General features: G+C 35.7%; 1 protein-coding gene across 2 annotated transcripts; it reads right to left on the minus strand.

Annotated features, from left to right (window-relative positions):
- Positions 1 to 311: 311 nt before the first annotated feature.
- On the minus strand, positions 312 to 13,107 carry LOC110903793 (protein NAP1). 2 transcript variants are annotated; one of them, XM_022149581.2, is made up of 24 exons: positions 12,914 to 13,107; positions 11,585 to 12,027; positions 11,426 to 11,500; positions 11,026 to 11,106; positions 10,727 to 10,807; positions 10,483 to 10,565; positions 10,292 to 10,376; positions 10,076 to 10,201; positions 9,796 to 9,903; positions 9,126 to 9,170; positions 8,901 to 9,043; positions 8,667 to 8,799; positions 7,353 to 7,463; positions 7,167 to 7,245; positions 6,875 to 7,068; positions 6,652 to 6,797; positions 6,489 to 6,570; positions 5,816 to 5,926; positions 5,602 to 5,727; positions 5,359 to 5,498; positions 5,184 to 5,280; positions 2,177 to 3,168; positions 1,850 to 2,062; positions 312 to 908 (listed from the first exon to the last, which is right to left on the minus strand). In XM_022149581.2, exons 2-24 carry the CDS (start codon positions 11,996 to 11,998, stop codon positions 428 to 430), a joined length of 4,146 nt encoding a protein of 1,381 aa, XP_022005273.1. In that variant the 5' UTR covers positions 11,999 to 12,027; positions 12,914 to 13,107; the 3' UTR covers positions 312 to 427. The 2 variants fall into 2 exon arrangements, with proteins under 2 accessions (XP_022005273.1, XP_022005274.1); XM_022149582.2 differs by lacking the exons at positions 11,026 to 11,106; positions 11,426 to 11,500; positions 11,585 to 12,027; positions 12,914 to 13,107 and having other exon boundaries at positions 10,710 to 10,792.
- Positions 13,108 to 13,659: the final 552 nt, after the last annotated feature.

Genomic DNA, 13,659 nt, shown 5'->3' on the forward strand with positions numbered 1-13,659 from the left:
TTTTAAATATTGGATTTCTTACACTATTAGACCAGATGTGACTAGGTCCCAAATACTTGATTACATAATAAGTTACTACTTTTTGACTTTGGGGTAGGATGAAGATATTGAATTCCTTTGGATGTTGATGTTTATTTATAGTTTAAGTTATTGATGATGTTAAAGTAAGATTATTTAATAACATATTTTGTTCTTTTATTTAATCTTTTGTTTAGATTAAAGGGGAATTGATAAGTTCAAATAACTTTTTGAATAATCATATATTTTATACGGCACATTAACCATCTAGAATAAAAGCAACAGTTGGCAAGTAACAAAATAAAGGCATCATTAATTGAATAAAACTAAAATTCACCAACTTGTTCATTCAAAGTAGACACTGGTATGAGGATAGCACATACATTGAATTTGTATTACAACAACGGCTCTATTTGTAAGATATGGGACCCGATCTTGAAACAGCGAATCTTGGCAACGGACTGGGACCTCGGCTGCCAGATGTCGAGCCCTCGACTGACTTCACTTTTTGGCTGGAACTATAATCCAACGGACCAGACCGTCTCCCATTTCTATGTTTGTGATCTTGACGCGCATGCCCGTCATAGGGCTGATCTTGACCGTGTGCTGATCCAGGCTTGAAGTAACCTGAATCATGGCTCGATTGTGGCGTTGAGTCGCCATAAGGATGCCTAATGGCAGGTGAAGCATGACCCACCGACACAGCTGGCGAACTGCGTGGTGATATACTTAGAAGTGCCAGAGGGTTAGAAGGGGAATTTCCATAGTATTGACTGTATATGGACCGGAGAATCGCATAAGGAACGTGCATTTCAAGTGTAGTTCGTGGTAGGTATGGAGAGATTTCACATAACTGGTCCAGAAATATCAACTTTGCCACCATATGAGACCTGCATAGATGAATATACTAGACTTTAGCTGTATATTTAAAGTGTAAAACCTCCTAAATTATTTTATAAAAAAATAGATTATTCTTGAAAACAATATAATTTATGTAATTGTATTTGATGGTTATAAAACATGGACAAAAGGTGTTTTATTGGCCTGTAAATGAACCGAACGAACACGAATGAGGGCATGTTCGTGTTTGTTTATTTAACCTTAACTGAACACGGACATGAACATATAATCGAACAAATGTTTTTGTTCGTGTTCGTTCATTAAGAAAATGGGCATGTTCGTGTCCGTTTATGTTCGTTCGTTTAAAACCTAAACGAGCATTTCACAAACGTAAACGAACATAATCAAACAAACTTAAACGAACATAATTTAACAAACATAAAACAACACAAGTGAACATAAATGATCAAACATAAACGGACATAAAGTAGCTTTTTTTATATAAATTATTGATTAATTACGATAACTTCTATTGGAAAGCTTATTTTTATTACTGGAATACCCAATTATCAATTAGTTATTTGTATATCAGTAGTTAACAAGCCTCTTTTATGCTTATATTTGTATAAAAATAACTCGGTATGTATTTATAAAAATATAAATGAACATAAACAAACATAAATGAACATAAACGAACATAAATGAACGAACAACACGTGTGTTCACGTTCGTTCATTTGAATAAAATGAATAAATAATTTTGTTCATGTTCGTTAACGAACTTCCCGCCGAACAAGTTCACGAACAGTTCATGAACATTTGGTTTGTTTACAGGCCTATGTTTTTAGATCTCGAACCAGCCCGTTATAATCCACACAAAGGAATTACCATTTTGACACTGACACGATATACGCCCATTATGCCAGATCTAGTTTCATTTTGTAGCCAAATTATGCTGATCGATATTTGTGTTAAGGAACATTAATAATTACCTGTCGATTTCATTCCAAGAATCCAGTGCAATCCCTGCAGATATTTTGACAAAAAGGTGTATAGTTGACTTTATGTTTGACTCAACAGACGCGTAATCCGGCATTTCAGGCTCCGCAGTATCGCCAGCATGGCCGTTTGAATACAACCGTCGCTGTCGATATTCTCTTTCAACTCTAACTAGCTCACTTCCAGCAATCACAGCAGAAATACACCTGTCAATCAAAATATAATTAAGAACTTTAACTCAACTTTCAATCTATAGGTCATCAAGATATATAAATATAAAAATAAATATAAATATATATATATATATATAAGCACCTTACCTTGCCAAACAGTGAATATTAGTGTTGAACCCACCCGTATCGACATTAAAGGCCGTAGTATTCCATATGTTAGAAGTCATAAACGTCGCAAATAAGTACGGTAACAAACCCCATGAATTATCACTTGCGCCGCCAACGTCTTCCAATATTTCTCTAACCCATTGAGAATCATGATCGGCCACCACCCCAACACCGTTAGCCACCCGTCTCATCCTCCGAATTTCTTTTTTCTCCGGTATTTCAACGGGTAAATGTGTTGACACGGCAGTTAATAACGAGTGTATCAATGGTGCACCTTCAGCAAGAACGGCTCCGCCAGCTTCTGCTAAAAGAGAGTCAAAAGCAATAGCTTGACCCGCTTGAATACAGAACCCAATAACCGTTTCCACATCGATTATCTGTCGTACATTCGCTTCTCGTTCTATACGGTCACCTGAGTGAATGCTGCCCAAAACCGCCTCTAACGCTTCCCGATTTGCCCTCAGTGACGTGTCGATGCAGTTCAAAAGGGCGGCGGTATGTTCTTTCATCATCCTGTCAAGTCGATCAACTCCATAGCCGCCAAACGTACGGACAAAAGCTTGTAGTTCCTTAAGGTCGGTTACCGCCTCTGCGAAATAACCGCCAACGGGCCTCGTACTTTTAAAGCATTTATGAAGTGGTGCAAAGAGGATCCCGGCTCCCGAAACGTCTTTCACGATGTTCTCAACGTACCAGTTGCATACAGCGTCAATGGCAGACCCGGTGTGTTGGTCAGCGGGTTTATCAAATGTGTGTAAAGATGAAACGGGCCCACAGAAGGACTCGGTCAATAGGACTTCACGCATACCCTGTGTGAGGTCCATGCTGATGTGTTGCTCTGCCAGGTGGATTATGCTTACGTGTCTACGGATTAGCGATTCGAGAACGGTGGGACGTTGAAGATCAGTATCTGATTTTAATACAGCGTGCAGCCTTCTCCTGAAGTTCCCGAGAATGCATTCTCTCATGTACTGCATTGAAATAAACAAAGCGGAAATATTAGTTGCAGGAGAATATTGAGAATTGTAATGAACTAGTGGGATTTCCCGCGCTACGCGGCGGGAATTCGATCGGTATCGATTCAATTAGTTATTTTATCGGCATTCGCTATAGCAACTGAAAACGAAAACCAAGAAAAATAAAGTTGTGATACGCCCAAATAGATGTCACATGTGTTTTACATCGATCAAAAATTGAATACCGAAACCGCTTCCAATAACACTGATACCAGTCCCAACGTTGTTCTGTCGGTATCAGGCCGCTTTGTCTCGGTAATGGCAATCGGTATAGTCTACGACACAAAGAAAGACATTACTCTGAACACAAATTGTACGACACAACAAAATAAACTCGTTTACAACACTTTTATTAACAAAAAGTTGTTTGATATAAACCAAAAAATAAAGTCGTGTTTTACATCGATCAAAGACTATAAAAATGAATACCCATACCGGTTCCGTTGATACTAACACCAGTACCGATGTATATATTATTTAAGAGTTAAATGCGTATATATTATATATAATATATAGGGTTGAAAACAAAAAATTGAAAAAAGAATTAATTTCACTACTGATTCGGTTGATAAATGTTATATAGTAAAATTAGTAAAAAGTTAAAGGATAAAAGTACATATTGTATATAGTGTGAAAGTGTATCATACAATTTGCCTTAATGTACGAGCGTACGCTATGGCAAGTTTGCACGTTATAAACCCAGAAAGGGAAATCTCGCATGTTGATAAAAACCAAATCACATGTTTAAAAAAATACAAATTTCGCATGTTGTAAAGAAGTCGCATGTTGTTTTCCAAAAACCAAAATCGCGTGTTCAAAACCAAAATCGCACGTTGATACTGCATCTCGTACGCATCGTACGTTAAGGCAATTTGTACAATAACCAGCCTCTATATATAGTATAGGGTTGGAAATGAAAATAAAAAAAAAAATTGATTTCACTGTTGATGTCTTTGGCAATTGTTATATAGTAAATAAATGAAACTAAAAAAAAGGTCAAAGTACTATTCACACAAGTTGATAATTGTTATATACTAGTAGATGTCCTGCCCGCGTTGTGGGGCGAGGGCTGAATAATTCTCAACCAATTAAAAAAAGACTACTATAATTTTCTTAGGGAAAAAAACAAAAACGATGATAAGACGGTAGTAAACCAATTAAAACAAAAAACCTTTATAGTTTTGGTAAAAAAAGCTAAAACGATGGAAAAAACGTAATTTTTAACTGAGGGCCAAATCATAAATTTAATTCGGGGATAAATTGTAAACTAAATGGACCAACGGGGGAGTGCCAGAAAGTTGCCGGCACGACTGTAATTTTACACTGTGGGCAAAATTGTAATGTCACCAGGAAAACAAACAAAAACGATGGGGAAAATGTAAAGTTAAGTTGAGGGTAAAATCGTAACTTGGCTGTGAGAAAAAAAACTAATGGCAAAACTATAAATTTATACGGGGCAAAATCATAATTTTGAACTGAGGGCAAAATTGGAATTTTTAGCCAGGAGCAAAAGTGTAAATTTTTTTTAAGTGGGGGTAAAAACATAATTTTGAACTGATGGAAAAATCGTTTTTTAAGGGGAAAAAAACTAATGGCAAAACTGTAAATTGAAATGGGGCAAAATCGTAATTTTTTAACCGGGGGTAAAATTGAAATATTTAGCTGGGAGCAAAAGCGTAAATTTATTTTTAAGCGGGGGCAAAAACATAAATTTGAACTGATGGCAAATTCGTAATTTTAATGGGCCAATAGGGGAGTGCCAGGCAGATGCCTGGCACTGTTAAACCTGCCGCCCTTTTTGCCCAATTGAAAGCCTTCACTATTACATGCTGACGTGAGCCACTTCTTTTTGTAGTTGTGGAGAATATATAATATATAATATAATATAATATAATATAATATAATATAATATAATATAATGTTATATATAATTATATATAATGGGTCGAATCGGGTAAAAATTATTTTACCTCTCTCAAGACGAATACGTGATTTAAAACACATATAGGCTCCATATCATTCAAAACCGAGCAAAGATTTGTTAGCCTTTGCATGGCAGCTTCCAACCTGCAAACAGACACGAATTGTATACATGAATGCGTGTACGACTATAGAAAACATATAACAGAAGGAGAGGTGGCTTACATCTTAATGGAGTTATTATTTTCAGGATAACTTTCATAGCCTGGCAAATGCATACCGGATACGCCCCTCGGAGATTTTGCAGAAGGAATCGAAAGTCTAGATGTCATGTTCATGAGAATCGCCGCCTGCTCTGGCAGAAGCTGATAATTAAGTTGTTCATAGTCAGTGTTACGAACTTACGCAGAAATATTCAATAATTAATACTGTTTCCACTAACTTGTAATGGGTAATAAAGTAATTAACCTGCATCTCCAAAGAACCAAAACCTCCTTCTGAATCAAGGATGTTGATTAAACCTTCCAACCCTCCCATAATGGACTCGATTAGGGACTCGACGTATAAAACAGCATCTCGACCGATTCTAGTTAGCTGCATTCAACCACTTAACATTCATTACATCCGAGTGGATCGGGTAACGGGTCAAAAGTCAAAACAACTTGAACTGATCTGGACATACCTCTTCGGGAATAATCGTAGAGGCACATTCCGGAAAGCTGCTAGCCACACCGAGCCATGCACAGCAATGTTGGGGGCGCCCTTCGGGTCCAAACATCGTATTCCTGAAAACCTGTATGATTGAATAAATCGTAAATTTAGAGTAGCATAAGTAGAATATTATATATGATAACATGTCTTGTTAGTTTTTAATAGAGTAAAATGCCATTTTTGTCCCTGAGGTTGACCACTTTTGTGACTTTCGTCCAAAGGTTTGTTTTTCCGCACCTGGATACAAAAGGTTTGAAATCTTGCCATCATCCGGCTCGTTAACTCCATCCATTTTTCTCCGTTAAATGAGGGGCATTTCCGTCTTTTTAGACATTTTTTATTAAAATAAAAAACACTATAAGAAATAAAGATCCACCTCTGTTGACTTTCTCCACACCCAAATCCTTTAATCATCACAAAAAAGTCTAAAAAGACAAAAATACCCGACTTAACGTTAAAAAATGGATGTAACATGTAAGGTTTCAAACCTTTTGGATCCAGATGCGGAAAAACAAACCTTTGGACGAAAGTCACAAAAGTAGCCAAACCTCATGGACGAAAATGACATTTTACTCTTTTTAATATAATTATTACTATTATTATTATTATTACAGTTATAATTCAAGCAGAAAGCGAAAACATACAGTTGTAAGATGTTGATGGTAGAAGTATAGCTTTTTCAGACTCCCGTGTTTTGAAAGCTGAGATTCAAGTTCATCAACACATCTGGCTCGACCCATCGAAACGGCATAATATAAGATTCGACATAGTTATATTAAATAAATTCAAATTCAAACTATAGAGCACCTGGACCAATTGTATAGAGCATTCCCTTCGGATAACAATCCTTCTTTTCCAGTAGACACTGTCGCTTTCTCCAAATGTCTAATGTTAATAGACGAACGGGCGGATGTAACAATCATCAGAATTGATAACCAGTCTTTACGTAATTCCTGCTTGTTGCAAGTAAAATAAGTAATAACCATTACCAATAAAAAAATATCATTCATGATTAAAATGAATCACTCACCGATAGATCACATGTAATAGCAGAGATATTTTCACCCTGTGGTTTTGGAATATTCTCAAGATGTTCAACGATTTTTTGAAAAAGTCCTTTCAGAGTGGAGTCGAGGTCAAGTGCCACCATGCCAGGCGTGTTGAGCAAAAACCGAATCCGACCCGCTGATGATGATAGATAAGATAAAGCATATCCTCTAACCGCTGCAAAATCATCGTCAATATTGTAAAATAAAATGTAATCTCACAAGAAAAAAAGGCTAAAAAAGAACAGATTGACAGCTATATATTTGCATTCTAACCTGCGATATATTTGCGTACAAGACAGCAAAGGCGGTCCATTCCATCTAGCAAGAACCCTATAGTAGGATCACTTGCATTCTGCATCAAGAAGTTGCCAGATGAAAGCGGCGGTCACAAAAATAAAGAAAAAGCATATAGCATAAAGTATGATGTCATACTATTTTAACTATGCTATTTAAACTTACTATTTCTACTGCTACTATACGATTAGTCTTTGATTTTGATGAACTAATTCCAACATGTTGAAAGTACCATAACACTTCACTTTGTGCCAATGCCAATGCAGAAAATACCATCTGTGAAAACAAGCAATTTGCAACAGTTCATAAAATTTATACAACTCTCGGAATATATATAGGGTTAGGATCATGTGAGAATCACTAGGCTAATTGAGAACCTTGAGAACAATTATAGACCACACATTTTTCCTAAGCAAAAACACAAAAAAAAAAAAAAAACACATTTTTTTTGGAAAAGTCACAGCTTACTTAAACTTTCAGTTTTTTTTTTCGAATATATACATATTTGTATATTGTCAATCTTTAACTATACATATATGTATATACGTGTGTATAATTAAAAAAATGACAATATACACATATGTAACCCTATATAGGGCTAGGATCATTTCAGAACCATAAATTTTTACAGAACTCGCAGAACTCCTAATAAACAATCTTTTTATTTATATATTTTTATGTTTATGATAATTTTGTCATTTATTATGTGTATTTTTACGATTACATACATGTTAAGAGTAATTTTATCATTTTTTATATGTAATTTTATAATTACATATATGTAAACTAGTTTTTTTACATATATGTAATTAGTTATGACACATATATATATAATTTTGGCAATTAAACATATGAAAACTACTTTTAACATGTATGTAATCAAAGATATACATATAATAGATGATAAAAAGATCCTAAATAGAAAAACTTATAGATAAAATGATTGTTTATTAGGAGTTCTGAAAGTTCTGTAATTATTTAGAGTTCTGAAATGAACTCAACCCTATGTATATATCCAAAAAAAACTCTTAAAAACGGGTGATTAGAAGTTAAAAGAAATTGCTTTTTTGTTTTTTGATGGCTTAGAGAAAATGTATGGTTCAGAATCGTTCTCACGGTTATTAATTAGCATGTGTTTCTCTTAAGATCCCTACCCTATATATAGAAAAAGTGTATCGTACAATTGACCTTAACGTACATTACGTACGCGATTGGAAATCGCACATTATTAAAAAAGCGCATTCATAAAATCTGGGAATCGCATGTTGTGTATATGGGGGATGAAATTGCATGGGGATGAAATCGCATGTTACGTATATGGTGAAATCGCATGGGTGTCAAAAATCACAAATCGCATGTTTGAAACATAAATTCGCACGTTGGAAAACAATCGCGTACGCAATGTACATTAAGCCATTTTGTACGTTAACTGGCCTCTATATATATTGTAGCATGTAGAATTTAGGGAGTAGAACATACCTGAATATTAGGAGCCAATAAACTAGGTTGGTCAGTAAAGAAGAGAACCATCCTTCCAATCTCTTGCTTTAATAATATTCTCCTCTCATGATGAATTGCATCACAGGATATAACTGCTTGCTCGTGCACTTCACTGCAGGAAATAAATAACCATACAAACAATAATTATTAGTTACATCTTATCATATACAAAGCGCAAGCTATTATCATTCACATGCAATACTTCTTTAATACCTTATCATTTTCTCAACTTGCTTTGCGACACTATATTCCAAATCTGCTTCCTTTTGCTTCGTACGCCCAGATTTTGCCATTTTCTTTGATTCCAATATTCGTGGCAATACATATAACAGATAGTCCTCATGCAACGATATATACTGTATTTCAAGAATAATACAATCGTTAATATACTTAAAAACAACAAAAAAAGGTCAAAATCAGCTATAATCTAGTGCTTACCTCATCCCTATACAAAGTAAGAACTAAATTTTCCTTTAGTACAACCTGTAAATATCACAAGCAAACGATGTCAGCAAGAAGGTTGTGAAGTATAGCCAGGAAATATACAACTATGGATACTTCAACTACACATAGTTGATAACACTATGACAAGAAGGTTGTGAACAAAACTTTATGCAAGACTTCTACACAAATAAAAGAGTAAAATGCCATTTTCGTCCCTGAGGTTCGACCAGTTTTGCGACTTTCGTCCGAAGGTTTGTTTTTTCGCATATGGATCCCAAAGGTTTGAAATCTTGCCATTTTCATCCGGCTTGTTAACTCCATTCATTTTCTCTGTTAAGTCGGGGATATTTTCGTCTTTTTTGTTAACTTAAATCGCTTTTAGGTCTTTTGCATACTTGTACATTATGCTAAATGCTTGTACATAAAGTGTAAAAGACCAAATTGCCCTTTAAGTTAACAAAAAGACGGAAATACCCCTGACTTAACGGAGAAAAATGAATGGAGTTAACGAGCCGGATGAAAATGGCAAGATTTCAAACCTTTTGGATCCATATGCGAAAAAACAAACCTTTGGACAAAAGTCGGAAAACTGGTCAAACCTCAGGGATGAAAATGGCAGTTTACTCCAAAAAAGAACAAATTTTTTTAAGTGTAGAAATTGTACCATAGCAATATCAATGCTGGTTACTCTAAGAAGCTCGTCAGGACAGACAAGATAGCCAAATAGTGCCCATTCCCTATAAGAAGTTACATTTGCTAAATCTTGAGCCCTCTGCCAACAGAACGAAAACAAGATAAGCAATACACACAAGATACATGTGTGTCAGAGTGAGTGAATAACTGTATCTTTTTGTAAGGAAATCCATATGTGATGATATTACACTGATAATTATGATCTCATAATTGTTTGTTATTTATCTTAATGTTATGCGAAAAATGCATACCATCGGATGTGCAGAGTTTGTGAGGATGTCAGGATAACGAGGATGAAAAGGACTAAGAAAACCCTCATTTCTAAGCTTTCGTGTATCTGTAGACAGAAATATAATGGGACCCACAGCCTCCAAGACCTGTAATAAATGTGTTTAACACATTGCAAATTAGTTCAAAGGGAATTATTTCAAAGTAAGATTAAATCAGCATCTAGAAAGACTAATTACCTCACCAATGCGAGGACTAACAAAATTCAGGTCTTCATGCAACCCCTTCAAAGGTGGATCATATGCATCTATAAACTGAACCAACCTATTAAATGCATAGGAAGTACACATCATGAATGTGAAGTTATTGATCAGACGATGATAGTTAAATGATTCTAAACAATAAGAAAGCATTTTTGCCGTAACGATACCTGTAATAAAAATCACAGTCTCGGTCATTTCTCAACATGGCATGGAAGAGGTTATACATCTGGAGCAACATTTTTCTTGGCAACTGTAATCGAACATTCAAACAGTATAACAGAATTTTCAGTCAATAAAAACAAGCATGTGTTCTGTAATTTTTTTATACCTAGAAGATGTCCAACGGAAAATAAAATACGTAAACGATAAGAAAACAGTCAAACACCAATCATACATGGCCTATAGACTTGCCTTCTCAGCAAAGAGATTAACACGGACAAATGAACAAAAGAGATCCATAAACGCGTGTAAGATAAGAGAGTTCTGATGGGGCTGCAAATAGAGTAAAAAATATAATTAGATATTGTATTCAGAAACCAATTTTACAAAATATTAATGGTTATAGGTTGATGAGCAAATAATATATTTGAGTTAGTCTTTTTCGTTTTTTGGTTTCCATGGTTGATATTAAAATTATGTTTCTTTATTTTGTGATTGCCACAAAATGTGTATACTTTAAATAATTCTAGCAGAAATATTTTGTAACTCACCAAAAGGGTAATGACAGTGCTGCTGAGATCCAATATGAGTCGCAGAGCTTGTTCTCGAAATGCCATCATATCAAGAAGTAGCTACAAAATTTGATATTTTAGCAAAGGATGTAGAATTAGTTTTAATAAATTCATACCCACAGTACATTAACAACCTAAAGCAAACAAAGAAGCGAGTACAAAATCATAGAAGTTTACATTACAAAATAAGAAAAGCAAGTACAAAACCATAACATAATACCAAACATTTTCGGAAAAAGCCTTAAAGTTGTGTTGGAGTACGTGGCAAGATTACTAAGTACTTACAAACGATCATTTATATCCATGACTGATATGACCAAAATGAAGAAAAACATCGTAACTTGCAAACACGGATGATTATAAAATGTAAACTCCAAACCTGAATCCATGGTTCTAAGCTTTGTAAGTGAACTTCAGCCTGATCATTTAAGGCATCCAAAGCAACTTTATCAACCTAAGAAAAGTTATTATCGGGTTCAGTTTTTCTAGCAGTAAAAACAAACATCAAACAAATCTTTATACATAATTATATACTTACACGTTCAAGCTGCAATTTACTATGATGTTCTGGAAACTTCTTCGAAAGCAATATACATATCTTTGGACAATTCGGGAACACACCCGCTTTCCAAAACGCTTCAGAATATACATGACCTACTGCATCCGGATAATCCAAGATTTGGTTCAATCTGTAGATTTTAGCCATGAGTCCTTGTGCGACTTGTGTAAGCTGATATACCCATTGCATGTTCAGTCCCTTGTGTGATACTCCAGGAAGCTGAAATGATACTTCTGACCCGTTGTTCCGGGAGGTTCTAGAAGGCATTGGAGTTCCCATTTCTTGACTCAAGTATTCACTCCATCTTGAAGGACCTTCAACCTCCCTTGCTCTAGGGGAAGTCGATAAAGCTTCTTGTGCTGATACGTTTAGTCTAGATTTTGGCATTTGCATGGCTTTGGTGTAATCCAATTTCGATTTATCTAATATATGATAGCTCACTTTTAGTAAACCGTTGAAAAAATGAATGTCAAATGTCACCATCGCAATATTACCAACATCAATCAAGTGTATTTGCAATAATACACCTCCCAATAACAAAACTTCTATTCATAATATCATAGAATTGACTATTTATGCATTGGTTTCTTTTCTTAATGAGGAAAATATGGTCACATATCCAAGTGGAAGGAAACAAGAAAAGATTTATGTTCTTCTTGAGTTTATAACGGAAGGAAATGGAAAGACGAGAAAGGAAGATTTATAGTAATCTTCCCTCCTAAGTTCACTTCCAAAATAGACGGATTTGGAGAGAAAGCACTTTTCCTCCTAAATTTCCACCGTAAATCTTTCACTTCTTTTCCTTACCTTCGAACTCTAGAACACAAAATTAAATCATGCCTTTCCTTTCCCCTTCCCCTTCCCCTTCTTTTCTTCCGTGTATTAAACTCGGGAACACAGCGCAAGTCATGCTTACAATGCAGTTTCTAAACATTAAACAATAAGCAAACAACATAGAAACCCTAAACTTAACCATGAGCAGGTCCCCCTTATCCCTCAGTCCATAAAAGTCAACGTCTACCCAATTTAAAAAACTAGGGTTCAGAACTTCAGACCTATGTCACGTGCATTTCACTATAATCATCAAATTCACAACAAATCAATCAAACATTCCCACTAACACACGCCCTAGATCTTAAATCCTTACAACACTAACAATTAAAACTCCAATTGATCACAATTTGGTCATGAATAGCATCCATATTCAACCTAAACTTGTAGAGCATCGAACAACCGTAACATTTGAGGGGATCGGTGAGCTATAATGATGAAATTTAAGAAAGTTAAAGAGGAAAGTGAGATGTGTACCTTGAAAAGAGAGAGTCAGATCTGGAATATTGAGGAGGAATGAAGGGGAGGGGGAAGTAGTAGAAGAAGTGTAGGGAGTTGATAATGAGTTTGTTGAGGTAATGATGAATTGTGCTGTGCGCAGCACTTACCCGGATTTTGAGGTGGCTTGATGATGCCGACCAGCCGAGTGCCATAACCACCCTCCACTGCCTTTCATATCAAGTCAACAAACTATTTCTATTTTTTATGTTTTTTTTTAAAAAAAATTATAACAACTAACTAATTAATGTTTATCGCAAATGATTCCAGTCCAACTGGTTGATCAGGGGACGTTCTTAGAAGGGTAGTGGCAGGACCACGGTCCGGGCAAGTTTTTCGGTCGTAGTGCTAATTTTCCGCATTTCGATCGAAATTTTTTATATATACTATGTTTGGCCCGGGCTTGCCCGGACTTTTTTTAGTGCCCGTGTCTTTCGGCCCTGGCACGTTCAACGGGCAAGATCCGCCACTGTGGTTGATACCCGAGTTCGATCCCCTCTCGAGGCGGCTCTCAACTCGTCAAGTCTCATAGTTGGGGTAAGTGGCGGATCTAGGATTCCGACCAAGCGGTAACGTTTTATAAATAAGCGGTAACAAAATCGAAAAAACGTCAAATTTTTCCAAAATTTACACTAAAAACGTCAAAAATTTTCCGACCAAGCGGTAGCGGAGGCTACCCCTTGTTCCATAATACATCCGCCCCTGGTTGGGGTGAGGTATGGGGT

The sequence above is a fragment of the Helianthus annuus genome, chromosome 14, assembly GCF_002127325.2.
Source record: "Helianthus annuus cultivar XRQ/B chromosome 14, HanXRQr2.0-SUNRISE, whole genome shotgun sequence".
Taxonomy (NCBI): domain Eukaryota; kingdom Viridiplantae; phylum Streptophyta; class Magnoliopsida; order Asterales; family Asteraceae; genus Helianthus; species Helianthus annuus.

What these genes read in the sequence shown, in the direction of transcription:
- LOC110903793 (XM_022149581.2), bottom strand. Translation starts at nt 11,998, where the DNA reads ATGCAAATGCCAAAATCTAGACTAAACGTATCAGCACAAGAAGCTTTA. An exon ending in TTAATCTCTTTGCTGAGAAG is followed by an intron (nt 10,566 to 10,726) that starts GCAAGTCTATAG and finishes GTTCGATTACAG; the next exon opens with TTGCCAAGAAAAATGTTGCT. An exon ending in GTATAGTAGCAGTAGAAATA is followed by an intron (nt 7,246 to 7,352) that starts GTAAGTTTAAAT and finishes TTCTTGATGCAG; the next exon opens with AATGCAAGTGATCCTACTAT.